This window comes from Colletotrichum chrysophilum (assembly GCF_026319265.1).
Source record: "Colletotrichum chrysophilum strain AFK26 chromosome Unknown scaffold_60, whole genome shotgun sequence".
In the NCBI taxonomy this organism is placed as follows: domain Eukaryota; kingdom Fungi; phylum Ascomycota; class Sordariomycetes; order Glomerellales; family Glomerellaceae; genus Colletotrichum; species Colletotrichum chrysophilum.
This window is the reverse complement of record NW_026517347.1, coordinates 192,881-206,838: the sequence shown is the minus strand read 5'-3', so window position 1 is coordinate 206,838 and position 13,958 is coordinate 192,881. Positions and strand designations below refer to the sequence as shown.

The 13,958-nt window shown below is 53.8% G+C and overlaps 5 protein-coding genes across 5 annotated transcripts; 3 read left to right on the top strand and 2 right to left on the bottom strand.

The window, feature by feature from the left end:
• Nucleotides 1-162: 162 nt before the first annotated feature.
• On the top strand, nucleotides 163-642 carry COL26b_007451 (uncharacterized protein; the record flags this gene model as incomplete). Its single annotated transcript, XM_053180243.1, has 1 exon — nucleotides 163-642. The coding sequence occupies one exon, from the start codon at nucleotides 163-165 to the stop codon at nucleotides 640-642; it is 480 nt and encodes a 159-aa protein (XP_053035852.1).
• A 365-nt stretch (nucleotides 643-1,007) lies between these two features.
• Nucleotides 1,008-4,406, bottom strand: COL26b_007450 (uncharacterized protein; the record flags this gene model as incomplete). The annotated part of the gene is made up of 6 exons (XM_053180242.1): nucleotides 1,008-3,047; nucleotides 3,098-3,236; nucleotides 3,285-3,598; nucleotides 3,652-3,728; nucleotides 3,777-3,877; nucleotides 3,928-4,406. The coding sequence occupies 6 exons, from the start codon at nucleotides 4,404-4,406 to the stop codon at nucleotides 1,008-1,010; spliced, it is 3,150 nt and encodes a 1,049-aa protein (XP_053035851.1).
• Nucleotides 4,407-6,895: 2,489 nt separating this feature from the next.
• On the bottom strand, nucleotides 6,896-9,400 carry GUA1 (GMP synthase (glutamine-hydrolyzing); the record flags this gene model as incomplete). Its single annotated transcript, XM_053180241.1, has 13 exons — nucleotides 6,896-6,915; nucleotides 6,966-7,103; nucleotides 7,251-7,354; nucleotides 7,407-7,546; nucleotides 7,717-7,753; nucleotides 7,809-7,877; nucleotides 7,927-8,021; nucleotides 8,142-8,542; nucleotides 8,645-8,758; nucleotides 8,806-8,883; nucleotides 8,942-9,092; nucleotides 9,142-9,257; nucleotides 9,328-9,400. The coding sequence occupies 13 exons, from the start codon at nucleotides 9,398-9,400 to the stop codon at nucleotides 6,896-6,898; spliced, it is 1,536 nt and encodes a 511-aa protein (XP_053035850.1).
• An 815-nt stretch (nucleotides 9,401-10,215) lies between these two features.
• Nucleotides 10,216-11,356, top strand: COL26b_007448 (uncharacterized protein; the record flags this gene model as incomplete). The annotated part of the gene is made up of 3 exons (XM_053180240.1): nucleotides 10,216-10,233; nucleotides 10,324-10,504; nucleotides 10,590-11,356. The coding sequence occupies 3 exons, from the start codon at nucleotides 10,216-10,218 to the stop codon at nucleotides 11,354-11,356; spliced, it is 966 nt and encodes a 321-aa protein (XP_053035849.1).
• A 1,528-nt stretch (nucleotides 11,357-12,884) lies between these two features.
• COL26b_007447 (uncharacterized protein) lies at nucleotides 12,885-13,358 on the top strand (the record flags this gene model as incomplete). Its single annotated transcript, XM_053180239.1, has 1 exon — nucleotides 12,885-13,358. The coding sequence occupies one exon, from the start codon at nucleotides 12,885-12,887 to the stop codon at nucleotides 13,356-13,358; it is 474 nt and encodes a 157-aa protein (XP_053035848.1).
• Between the last annotated feature and the right edge of the window lie 600 nt (nucleotides 13,359-13,958).

The following is a 13,958-nucleotide window of genomic DNA, read 5'->3' as shown; positions in this document are numbered from 1 at the left end:
GAACCTTCCAAGCAGAAAGAAACTGCTTCTGCCTCTCATCATTAAATCAACCATTTCATCAACCTTCTCAAACAATATTGCAGGATATCCCTATTCGTCCACCCGAACCACTTATACCACCTTTACATCGTTTACACCATTTCATACACACCAACACACACAATGGCGCCCTCCAAGGACCAGCTTAACGAGATTGCCGCCCAGGCTCAGCTCGACCTCAACACCTACCAGTCCAAGACCGGAGCCGCCCGCCCCACGGGCAACGACGATGCCGGCGTTTCTTCCGTCGCAGAGCGCAAGTTCCCCGGCGCCTCCGTCAGCGTCCAGGGCGATCCTACCAACAATGTCTCCTACAAGCCTGAGCAGCCCGCAAAGGACCCAGCCGTGAACGACGACGACGTCGTACCGGCCAAGAAGATCTCCTCGCTTGGAACCCAGGACCAGAAGAACGACGTCCTTCTCCAAGGCGAGGGTGCCGTGAGAAACAACGTCGGCACTAAGCCCCCTGGCGTCGGCGGCAACAAGTTCCCCGGCTCGGATTACTACACCCCCGAGTCTGTCCCAGACAGCATCTCTGCAGAGGGCAACATTGCTCCCGAGAGCGTAACGCAGGCCTCTGCTGAGGCTGAGAACCCCAGGTAAAATTGGAGGGAATTGGAATGGAAGAATAGCGAGTCGGGCATTGTATGATTATTATGATCATGATGTACAACAATAATGAATTGTCATAAAGGCGTACTTCACTTTGGGATTGAGACAATTGCATTTCGTGAATTTTATCAACAATGCCAATCACCTAGCGCATTATCAGATGCACATGTTTACTTGGTCAAGCAGCAGTATGTTGCGCGAACGGTTTTGAGTAAAAAAAATAATTGTACGATGAACATATTGTTGCAACTTTTCTCCGGCCTAAGAAATGACGACAGAAATCCTCCAACTCCTCGCTTGGTCTATAAGGCCCCTAGGCCAAAGTCTATGATGCAAACAAGAGAAAGAGTAATGCCTCAAATAGCAGGCTGATAAACATCAGCAACGAACCGATCCCCCAGCGCCTCCCTAGCATCGCGCCCCAACACCTCGCTCAAGTTACCCAAGAAATCATCAACAGCTTTCGGTCGCGCGCACGCAAACACCAACGCCCCGTTCTCGACACTCTTCTTCAGTTGCTCCCGCACACCCGGCTCAAGCATCGCATCTTGAGCTCTCTTCTTTCCCTTGTTACTTCCAGTCAGTCTCAGTACGTCGAAAAGCCCCTCTTCATCGGCTTCTTGCACCGCCTCACGTACGAGAGTCTCATCGGAGGCTTTGAAGCCCGCGAAGAGACTGATGGTAGGGCTCTTCAGCGCGGGCGAGGATTGCAACCGCTGCAGACGGTTCTGTAGGAGGCCCCTCACTGGCGCCATCCCGGATCCGGTGGTGAAGATAATGGTTGGCACATCTTGGTTGCGCGCAATTTCTTCCAGGTGAGCTGAAGGGCGAATCTTGCAGGTCACGGCTCCGAAGGCCTCGAAGCAGTTGAGGTACCGGTCGGAGAATCTTCCGTCGGCATGGTGCTGCACGAGGAGATCAAGAGTGTTGCCCTCTGCACACTTGGTTCGCGATCCGTCGGAGGCGATCGAGTACTCCCTCGGCTGGATTGTGGGCATTGCACTGCAAAGGGCGTCAAGAGTCACCGTCTGCCTCCAATATGAAGGAATAAGGTGAACAGCATCTTCGATCGGAAGCTTTGTCAAGCTCTCCAGGCCCGTGATGGAAAGACCTTCCGCCCACGCCGCGGACTTGAAAGGCTGTTCCAAGTCTGCGAAGCGCTGCAGGTAATCCCCGACCGTAGGCTCGCCGGGGAGAGTCAAGATTTCATCAGACCGAAGACCTAGGGCTTCGAGAACACGAGAGACTTTGGTCTTGCAGTTGGGAGGAAGGATCCAAAGACTACCCATGGTAGGGTATTCGCGATCGCCCAAGTCAAGGGTGACCCTCTTCATGCCATCCGCTGCAGCCCCCGTAACGGGTTGGCCCACGACCTTGGCTTGAAACCACGGCCTAGTGTCAAACGGCCGGGCAGGTCGGGTAACTCGCTGTAAAGAGCTTTCTTCCGGATCCTCCGGGCTAGCCTTCTGCAGCGCGGCAAGGCACTGATCGAAGAACTGCCCAAGAATCGACCAGGGCGGGTTCTCAGCCCCGGTGTCGGCCTCACGCATACCGATGAGCCGCTGAGCGTCGCCCTTGCTCAGCAACTCCTCAAGGTCCATGGCTGCCTGGTTGTACGTGTCCGGGTACTCCAGCGAGCCATTCGCAAAGATGGCATACCGACACGACAACCCCTTGTTCCTCGCGAGTGCATCTGCAAATGCCTTGCCATTCTGGGGAATCTCTCCTCGGCCAGTCGTGCTGGCGACGATGACCAATACGTCATCAGACTCGATCATAGAGATGGGCAAGGCGTTGAGTGTGCACGGTGGCACGACGGTGCCTAGCTTGGGGTTGACCTCGCACGCGTGCTGCAGCTGCGCGCACAGCCTCTTACACAGCTTGATCGCGACGTTGCCCGAGCTGCAGAATCCGATGTAGATCCTGCGCCCGAGCCCTCGAGGAGACAACGGTGTCAGGGGCGTTAGGGGTCTGACAGGAGGGGGCACGGGTAGGAACGCGGTGCCGAAGGGGGATACTGGCGTTACTGGTCGCGTGAGGGAAATCGACGGCACCGGGATTGAGATGTTGAGCTTCGTGTCCGAGGCGAGATGCGGCCGTGTGCGAGGGGCTTGTCGCTCCCGGCGCCAGGCCTTGATGGGATCCTGGGCGTGGCGGCAGATGAGCGGCTTTGGCTGGTAGTTTGGGGAACCGCCGCGGTGCCAGAGAGGAATGATGGAGCCTTGCGGAGGAGCGAGCCAGTACGGGTCTGAGGGGAGGCGGAAGCCGTTGTTCATGAGGTGCTCGTCGTCGAATTGGGTGAATTGCTCTGCTGCGCCGAGAGAATCTGACATCCTGACGCCTGCCTGAGCGAAGGACCAGTACGTGGCGTAGTTGAGCTCGAGCTGCGCGCGGGACTGCATGATATTGTAAGCATGGTTCCCGAGAGTTGCAGAAGAGAACTTACCAAGACAGCTAGACGTTCATAGTCTGGCAAGTCGTCAACATCCCCATCGACCAAGCCAATCGCCTTGGCGATCTGGGGAAGTGCGTTGTAGCGGAAAGAATCTGCGAGGTTACGAACGCCAATCTCGGCATCCATGAACCTGTAGGCTGGTTAGGCACGTCATTGAGGCGAAGCAAGGCCAACTCACCACCCGATGAAGGGCGCTGCGGTATACTGAACGCCGCCAATGCTGAAGCCAAGACGGCTCAGTGCTGGCGCGGGAACCCAACGCAGGCCAAGAGTCTCGAGCCCGGGATGCTTTGGATGGCGGATCTGCACCAGCGGGAAAGCGTCCTTGGGCAGCTCGGTGATGACGGGTTCTTGGCCTTCGGCCATGGTAACGAGAGGGAGGAGATCCCATTGTGAGCGGAATCGCGGCGGTGTCCAGCCCAATTCGATGATGGCGTTCGTCAACTCGATGTTGGCGGGGTCTCCAAGGATTTCACCATTGGATTGTTGATACTAAACGGTGTTAGTGGTGTAAGTGAGGGGTCAAGGTGAAAACAAGAACTCACTCCTGCAAATGACAGCAGTTGGGAATTCCAGATCATCGGACCACGGCTGTTAATATCCCTCGGAGGAAAGACGAAGACTAAATTGAGTCAGCCAAGTTGATTGACAGGGATAACAAACAAAATACCTGTAGGGTTGATTTCGCCAGAGTTGTAGGCAACTTTGAGATTCTCAATCAAAGTCTCGGCCATCTTCTTGCTCGTCCTGACATGCCTCAAGTCACACAGCCTTCAAAAGTCAGTAAGGAGCCCAGATAATTCAGATGGGATTACACGTACCTCAGGTTTCTGTATTCGGACCTCATGATGCACTTTCGTGCGTGCTTCCATGCCGTACGAAGACCAAACTCGAGCTCTTCGAATGTCTGCGTCCAAAGACCGCCAACAAGACCATCTGTCGTTGTGGGTGGTGCTTCTGGTCCGCAAGACGCGAATGTGAACCTGCCCTCCGTTGAGTTCTTCTGAATCTCCTGAAGAACTTCATGTGCGCGGTGGTGGAGTTGCTCCATCGTCAGGAGCCCATCCTTGTACATCTGCTGCAGGAAGTCGAGGGCATCTTCGCGGACTTGGGCATAAGACTGATTTCGGCCAACACGATCCTCGTCCATATGCGTCATGCGACCCGACTGGCAAAATTTTGGCGTGCATCCTGTCGAAGCCAATGAAGGGTATTGTTCGCGGATGTTGGCGAACTCTTGCTCGACCGAGATCGGCCGGGGCGGCACCGCGAGGGTGCTCTGCAGAAAAGGACATGCCATATCTGCCTTGTGTGATGTGATCGATCAGATGTGGGGGGCGGGACGAGACCGACAGGAACGTCGACTGCTTATTTTCCCCGGATTTTCAAGGGTAGATCGAGAATGCAACTCAATGCATAAGAGAGTGAGTACAAAGAGTTGTTTGATTGCTGGGGCTAGTCAGAGTGGATCTCTCGGTGAAAATTGGCGATGGCGACATCAAGCGAATGACTAAGTTGTGTGAATGCCGATGAAGCTCTCTTGATGATCCGGACTGAACAAAACAAAAAGAGGGGATGAAGCTCAACTTTATACGGGAAACAAGATGCAACTAATAATACCAAGCTGAAATTTCGGACGGTCAAATGTTTGGTTGCCTGGCCTGCCATGACTTCCAGTTTCGGCCGACATCACCGTCTGATATTGGACACACCGGTTCTGTCCTAAGCCACCGGCCCCCTTTCCATCCCAAAACTATTGCACATCAATCAACCTCGTGCTCAGAGTAGCACATCCAGCGATGGCTTTTAGATTGGGTAGCACGAACTGTCTCAGGCAACCGGTGCGAGAGTGCTGCTGAATGGCTGAAGAACTGCAAGGGGCATGTTCGAAATGCTGTCAGCCCCATCCAGTAAGAGATGTTTCCCAAAGCCACCGCCATGGGCCGTACCCCTCCATCACGAATCCTCAAGAGTATCAACATGGGCTTTAGAGTGGGGGATGACGCGGGGGAAGAGTCTTAGCGCTGCTGCGCGATGCATCTTTTTGGGGGTCCTTCGGGACCGATGCCAATGGCTGGCTGACCGACCTGTCGAGGCTGAGTTCCTCTCACTCCCGTTATGCACGGCCAGCGCCCGAACACTTCACAGAGGCGTTATTTCGCTGACAAAAAACCGACCCCAAGGCAACGCTACGAGGGTGCATTTTGTCAGCCAAGAACCGCTCCTGCGAGGCTCTGACTTACAAAACGCCTCTGGCAACTGGAACATCGCGTGGAGGATGAAAGCGAGTAATTCAATTAGCTAACAACTGCGACCTTGGCTGACTTCAGCTGAGCTTCGGAGCGTCTGCACATTGTCGTAATTGGGCAGGTCGACGATATGTGTGTGTAATATCTAGGCCACGTTCAGCTGCATCAACTGAGCTAATTTGATCGACCAGTGGCGGTTGAACACAAGGGAAGCGTCGAATGTGGGATGGAATGCGATGATCTGGTTGCCCCCAAGTCTTGTCCGTGACTCTTGTCATACGGCCTAACTCATTGCCATCTCCCGGCGGAGACTTCTTGCGCACGCAACTCGCGTGGAAGCCGGCGCCATCGTTGCATTCAACGAAGCCTCAATTGCCTTCGGAGCCTCCTCGTGATTTCATTGACAGTTGTGTCGTCAAACTAGTGATCTGAGTGCAACGGAAGCTTCGGATAGAATATTCGACGACCATGTGTTCTGGGACAGGAGGTCTGCGGCAACCGTCCGGAGACCACGAGGACGTAACATCGTACAGAGACACGGAGGCGCTGATCTAGAAGCTTTCGTGGAAAACCAGCTTGGCAAATTTCCATCTTTCGCAACCCGAGCCGACAGGCTGGGCGGCCGAGTTTGATAGACTATCGCCCAGCCTGAATCATGTTGCACTCGCCTCAACCTGCATCAAAACCTCGAGGGAAAACCACATGGTAAACAATTAAGCTGGGGCACGTTTCGTGTAACCATGAACGTGTTTTGAGAAATAACATTCGACGGACTCGTTCGGTCGCGAAGATCTCCCCTCTGACAGAGGGTGGCTTGAAACCTGGATGAAGTGTCAAGGCGGTGGCACTGCATAGTGTTGAACCGCGCGGATAGATCTGCAATACCGAATCTGACAGCGGTCCCGGTCCGCTGTAGCGAAAGCCGCAGCCGGCGATGCAAGTGTCTTCCGTATTGACTGGTGCTGGCATGCTTCCCTCGGCCGATCACTTGATGCATCGAAGAGGAGCTTCCGAAGCTTTCGCGACGTCGCCAAGGGTATTGGCAAACTCTTCAGACTCTAAATGACACTTGACATGTAGTAGGTCTGCGAAGATGATGTAGATACGAGCATAAGCTTCGAGCAGGAGCTTCATAACTCGCCCTAATTGAAAACGAGGAGTTCCGATCGTCTGGGGTTAAATTGAGGCCGGCCAGTGAGTGCATCTGTGCTGGTGGTGGGCGTGTGCCTCATTGAGTCGTCTTCCAGTACCGTTCGCTCTCCAAATGTTGCTTGTCCTGACGTGTCAGGCTGCCAGGGGCATTCGGAACTCGGGGGAAATCAGACGCTGATGGAATCACGATGATTGAACAACCGGGTGATGAAGTGAGATGGAAAAAGAACGTTGAGCTGTTGGGAAAGATTTGCTGATCGGTACCGCACCCTTGGTCAAAACTGGCCCGTGCACCCGACCAACATCAGACGCCGCATGAAGCTCATGGAATCTATTGCAGTTGAAATATTTTTTGTCTAGATGATATCAAACCTGTTGAACGAACTCCTTACTCCATCTCGATAGTGCCTATTCACTGTTAGTTCAGCTGGAACGAGAGGTCCAAGAAGACCACTTACCAGGAGGCTTGGAGGTAGTGTCGTAGGTCACTCTGGAAACGCCGTCGACCTCGTTGACGATGCGCCTGGAAATCTCACGAAGCAACTTCCAGTCGAACTCGTAGGGCTCCGCGCTCATGAAGTCGTCGGAGCAAACGGCTGCGGCCTGTTAGCCTCAAAGATTAAGTTGAGATGTTTGGAAGAAATACCTCGTAGAATGACGATGTAGCCATAGACTCTGGCGTCGCCTGATGGTAGTTTGATGTCAGTGTCTGTAACATCCGTCTTGGTGGCCAATACTCCTACCTTGCACTCCCACACTCTTGGTCGAATCCACGGCGGCATAAGCTTGAGACATGGAGTCGTAAACGCCAGCTTCCTTGATCATGGAAATGAAGATATGATCGGCCCTATTGTTTGTGAGCCACGATCTTAATTGAAGCGAGAAAGGAGATGACGAACTTCCTGCAGATCTCTACGCGCTCGGGCGTGACTTCGCCCAAGACTCGGATGGCCAAACCCGGTCCAGGGAAAGGATGCCTCATTACCAAGTCGCGGTGGATGCCTAGACTTTGACCAATGGCGCGGACCTCATCTTTGAACTATACAAAAATCAGCATGATGTTTGCAGACGGCCTTGCTTCTGCGAAGCCTTGTCTGGATTCAAGAGAATTACCATCTCTCTGAGCGGCTCCAGGAGCTGAAGTCCTTGCTATACCACAATCAGCACCACGAATCAAGTGACTTGAGTCATAATGTTCGTTGAGCGTACCCCCTCAGTCATGCGCTTTGGCAGACCGCCGACATTGCTGGGGTAAGTCGTTAGTTACTGCTCATTATTGGTCATTTTGATCGGGAACATACTGATGGCTCTTGATGGTATGAGATGGGCCTCTGAAGCTAAGACTTTCAATAACGTCGGTATACAGGGTGCTGTACAAAGTTAGCCGACGGTATCTCAACGTGAATGATGCTTACTTACCCCTGAAGGAACCACTTGACAGGCCCAGCGTTCTCGGTGTGCTTCGCCTCCTCCTCAATTCTGATGGCCTCCTTCTCGAAGAGGTCGATGAAGGTCTCTGTTGAGGTTGTTAGTTCTGAAATGTCGCGAGTTCTTTCACGATAAAGACTCGCCTCCGATAATCTTCTCAAGTTAGTCAATGGTATCAACATGATAACGTAGACATTGAAACATACCTTTCGCTTCCTCTCGGGCTCAGTAACACCCTTGAGTCGGCCCAAGAACAGATCAGCTCCGTCCACAACGGTCAGGTTGATTCCGAGGTGCTCCTTCAGCGTCGCCTTAACCTCGGTGCACTCGTTCAGTCTCATGACACCGTTGTCGACGAGAATGGCGTGGAAACGGTCGCCGATGGCCTCCGTCATCAAACGGGCAGCGACAGTGGAGTCAACGCCGCCGGACACGGCACCGATGACCTGGGCGCGGTCCCCAACCAGCTTGCGAATTCGGGCAATCTCAGTTTCCTTGAACTCCGCCATCTTCCAATCAGGACGAGCGCCACAGATCTTTACAGCATAGTTCTTGAGGATATCAGTTCCACGGACGGAGTGGCTGATTTCGGGATGAAACTGAAGTCCTAGTAACCTGTTAGTAAAGGGGAGCATACAGATGGGTGAGCCTGAATGATGTCGCGTGACGCATCAATTGACGTGCCCATGGCGGCCAAGGGGGTAATCACCAAAGATCTTCTTGGTCTGGTGGGCAATGGCGGCGTAGGGGCTGTTGCGCGTAGTTCCGATTGTGACGAATCCTTCGGGAAGCTTGACAAGCTTGTCAAAGTGAGAGTTGATCACTACAATGTGTAAGTATATGAGCACCGTATCATACCATAATGCTCACCTTCAGTGGTGTCTCCGCCCAGGTCGGAGAGAAGAAGATCGATATGGTTGGCGCCGCCGACCTTCTGGATGTTGAGAGCTTTTCAAAGTTAGGATGTCCGTTTCATAATCACAGAATAATCGACAGATTTACTCACTTCCAAGACCGTACTCTCTGACATCTCCGCGCTTGACATTCTCAGGGTTGCTGATCCAGGCAATCTCCTGGCATCCGTAGCAGATTCCGAGGATGGGGACTCCGAGGTCGAAGACAGCGGGATCAACGTGCGGGCTGCCTTCGTCGTAAACCTGATGCAGTTAGTTTGTTAACAGCGATAAAGAAGTCCGTGAACTTTACGGAAGCCGGTCCGCCCGAAAAAATGATTCCGACAGGCTTAAAAGGCAAGTCGGCAAGCTTCGTGTTGCAGGGGAGCATCTCCGCGTAGACGTTGAAGCTTCGGAGACGACGAAGGACTGCAGAGGCTCAGTCAGAAATTCGAACATTTCGGGGCGAGTGAAGCCGTACTCAAATGACTGGTCTGACTTCCAAAGTCGAGAACCAGGATCGTGTCGAAAAGACTGTGCGGCGGCGCCGCCTGTTCGAGAATGTCACCCATCTTGGAGTAGAAATGATGTCGCAAAAGAGGCTTGAAGGGCTGTCTAAAGCGGAGACGATGGATGCCTTGTGGATGAAGCAACTTCCGCACAACAGCGAGGGTGAAGTTGTCGTCGCGAGTGTGAATCACCCCGCCATGCCCCTCCGATTTTTTTTTCTTATCGCGATAAGCAATCGCAGCGCGAGTCGCGGGGTTCTCAGCCACAGCACAGACCCCCTGTCGGGTCCAGGGCGCTGGGCTCCTCCTCAGCTGAACATAGTGAATCACGAAGTCAATTCCTCACTCATACACCCACAACTTATACCGAAGCTTGTAGCCGCTTCAGATGCACCGTTCGCCGGAATGGGACGGAAAATGGTCAAAACTTGGGTCTTTTCAGACTTGTTCGTACTGATGTTGAAAACGACTTGCCCTGTATGCGGTGTGAACAAGGCCACTTGACCAAGTCTGACGAAAGCGAGACCCGGTTTCCTGTGAGAGTTGACTGATGGTGGAAATGATTAGATTTTGGATACTGAAGTACGAATAACCTCGTTATCAATGCGCCAATGAAGCGGCATGAGGTTGAAGAAAGTCAGTAAAACTATATCCATGAGTGAGTGAGCAGTCATTAAATTTGTGGAGTAAGTACATCGGGACCCTGTAGTGACGTTTCCCAAGTGCTGGGTGCCGATGAGGTCATCATTCCAAAATCGAGGGACCAGAATGCACAAGAACCGCAAAACAGAAGCCACAGCATCCAATTCGACAGAAGCAAGCCCATCATTGCTTAGAGATCCTCCACTGACGATGAGCAATCAAGTTTATTGAGCAACATGTACGAGATTTACGCTGTAAGTGCATAAAAGTTCTTGCCCTTGGAGAATGTCCATACGTAGCGTGTGAATGCCTGCAAGATATCCGTACTCACAGAGCAACCCTAGGCGGGCGCTGCCGCAGCCTTCACTGTCGACTGCTTGGTCTACCCTCTTGACACGCTCAAGACCCGGTACCAAAGCCAAGACTTTGTTAAGACCTATGCATCTTCACCAGGAAGCAAGACGCCGCTGTTCCGCGGCCTCTACCAAGGCATCGGAAGTGTAGTCCTCGCAACCCTGCCGGCCGGTGAGTCCACGCAGACGACATTTAACCCCTTAATTGGCATATTCTTGATTGGAGCAACCCGGCTAATCACGTGTGGAAACCAAAGCTGGCATCTTCTTTGCGACATACGAGAGCATGAAAAAGACCATTTCCAGCACGGTTTCAGTCCCGCAACCCATTGTCCACGCCTCGGCCTCGGCCGTTGCGGAGATGGGATCATGCTTGGTCCTTGCACCGGCCGAAGTCATCAAGCAGAACGCCCAAATGCTGCGACGACAGGACCCTGGAAATCCCGCCAATGGGAGCGGGAGCAGCGGCAGCCGCAAGTCAACGTCCCTCGAGGCATTGCGACAAGTCACACGTTCCGGGGCCCAGAGACGGCTGTTTTCGGGTTACACGGCGTTGGTCGCGCGCAATCTCCCCTTCACGGCGATACAGTTCCCTATCTTTGAGCACGTGAGAACGTCCGTCTGGGAGTCGAGGGCCAAAGGGCCGGCGGCCAGCGAGGAGCAGGGCCTTATCGAGACGGCGGTGGTGACGGGCACGAGTGCAGGTGCGGCTGGGGCGTTCGCGGCATGGATTACGACGCCGAGCGATGTTGTCAAGACGCGGATGATGTTGAGCGCCGGCGAGGGCGGCAATGGTTCGTCGCAGCAATCAGGCAAATCAGCGCCGGCAGAGAAAACCCGTGGGAGCTTGGAGGTGACGCGCGACGTCTACCGGCAGCACGGCGTGCGCGGGCTCTTCCGTGGAGGGCTGTTGCGAGCCGGCTGGACGGCGCTAGGCAGCGGGCTTTATCTGGGAACGTACGAGATGTCAAAGGTCTGGCTCACTCGCGGGAAAGACGAATCGGAAGTCGTTGGAGGGCTGTGACGGGCGATAGGGGTTGCATTGGACACCAAGGTGCATCGTGGAAGAGGCGGTGACGGCTCAGTGTCGTTGGTGCGCTGTAGGTTATGTACAGATATAGAACAAAGGCAGATGGGATGGAGGGTGGCTTCCGAAGGTGAGTCGAGAGTTCCTGTCTGCATTATCAGTCGGAGGCAAGAGGAAAAGAGAGAGGAAGCAGAGGTCCGAAACACGGTCTGGCATCATGCTGCGGCAGGGTTTTGGGGTGGATCATGACCGGTGTGTGTCCCGTCCACGTCCCCAGCAGGACCCGACATCAGTGTCGAGACCGAGACCGCCCTGCCCTGCCCTGCGGAGACGCAAGATCTGTGGCAACGGTCAGGGGTACGGGATGGAGGACCCGGGGTAGCCCAGGCCAGTCATCCGGGTGAAATACCCTGACCAATTGAGACTCTCCAGCCTGGCGGGAGAGGGACCGCAAACCTGCAGCATGTAATAGATGCGAGGCGGCATCGACAAATGGAGACGGCACATCCACCTTGAGTGCTCTGCATTATCTCTGTCCTGTGCTGTAAATCCACGTTTCTTGTGCCAGTGATCTTCCCATATCCGCGACCGTTGTGTTAGTGGCACGGCTAGACGTTTCGGTCGGTCATGGCTCGGCGTAGCCTCTGAAGAATGCGGGGGACCAGTTCCGACCATCGAATTCTCGCCCTAAATTGATGCGAAGTCTGTCTGGTTCGAGCGGTAACTCGCGGCCTTTCGTCCGGTATCTTTGTTGGTCCCTTTTGCCAACTCAACGTTTGCTTGCCGTGGTCTCGGCGTTCCCTGCAGCTTGCTTTGGCTATTCGGCCAGCGCCCAACAGTCCTGGCAACCCGTCCGTGGAACGTAGTTCTCCAATAACGAAAAAAGGCTGAAAGTCAAATCCATGGCGGACTGCAGACTGCATAGCGGCACGTCCAGGTCGCGAAATTGCGTCTCTGGCATCAGAACCACGCGCGATTGCGCAATCTTGGACTGGCGCTCTTTCGCCATCGCTGTGCACTACGATCGTCCATGCAAGCGGCCGCGAAATTTTTTTGAGATGATCCATAGCCCGGCGCGCCGCAAAATGCTATGCGAAGGGGACTCCCAAACATGGTTGAGGGATGAACACCGCTTCTTTGATGGTTGGTCAGCTGTTCTTGACTCGTTCCGAGTCGCTCGATGGTGTAGTCCTCGACCCACCAGGCTTGGGTTAGGCAATCCCGTGTCCAAAAGACGTTTCCTCGATGTCCCTGCCGAGACGTACCTGACTCCCGACTCCGGAATCCTCTTATATGTTGAGGCGCTCTCAGATTTCCACACCTCTGAAATCCTCAACCCTCTTGTTGTTTCGTTATTGCTCGTGCTCATCTTGTTTGAAGATACCCTAGAGCCCTTGGATTTCTGTTCAAGCAGCATCACTTCTGACCTGACGGTTTTCCAGAGTCATCACCAACAAGCACATCTTTTGGGATTAACCGGCCTTGGGCATTCACACTTTCAGCTCATCCTCAGATCACAACCACAATGGCTGCTGTTACGTCCCTCAGGGTAACAGACCCTCTTGCACCGCAAACCAAGGAAAACGCAGTGGTCAACGTCGCCGAAGTCGACGTCAACGACAACGACAGATTCATTGTCCACTCGCCATACACAGACCCGGAGCACTTGCTGGACCTCGAGACCCTCGACAATGAGAACGCCCTTCTTGCCAGAGCCTTGTCTCACTTGGAATGCCTCCGCGCAGACTACGCCACGGCCGACTATGTCGAATCTTTCAACTGGGGAGACGTCATGCGCGAACTCAAAACCCTCGTCCAGACAACGGGCAAATCGTACAAGGAGACTTCCTTCTACATTGTGGCGTTCCGCTCGCAAATTCCACCTACAACAGTCTATGGCGACCTCGGAGTTCTGGACAAAGCAGCCCACGCTGAGGCCAACCAAGTTGGGGGTTTCTTGAAGTATGAAGAAAGTTACAATCAAGAAGAATTCGACTAACCGCATGCAGATACTGGTTCGGGAGCCCTGATGCGGAAGGGCGAAACCTCGCAACTTGCGTTTGGAGGTCCAGACCTGACGCCGTCAAGGCTGGCCATGGCCCTGCTCACCGCAAAGCAAGTCGTGCGACTGCGTCCATGTACTCATTCTGGCGGATTGATCGGCACCGATTGGTGATCCACGAGGGCGCAAAAAGCTGGGAGATCATCGACTGGACAGACTAGAAGGTTTTCGAAGGATTGACGACCGAGAGGAAAAGTAACTGACGACGGCGTTTGGATACCTTGGGTAGAATGTCGCAATTGCGCCGGAAAATGAGCAAAGTTAACGACCATTGGTGGCGTACGGTAGATGGGATTGGAGGGCATTTCGGTAGCATCGTTTGTAACGGCCACACACGACGTGTTGAATTCATAGACAGCGTAAGCGTAATACATGGACGCCTTGGACAAATCTTCTTTGCTACCGCGACTTTCTCTTCTGTGACAGTCGTCGGGCCATCGTTTCGACCAGAGCAGAGCTTGCTGCGACAGAGAGCCGTCCCAAGGTTCGATGAAGCGTGTGCCAAGTGGTGGTGAGCAGGGTGTAAGTGTCGAGTTA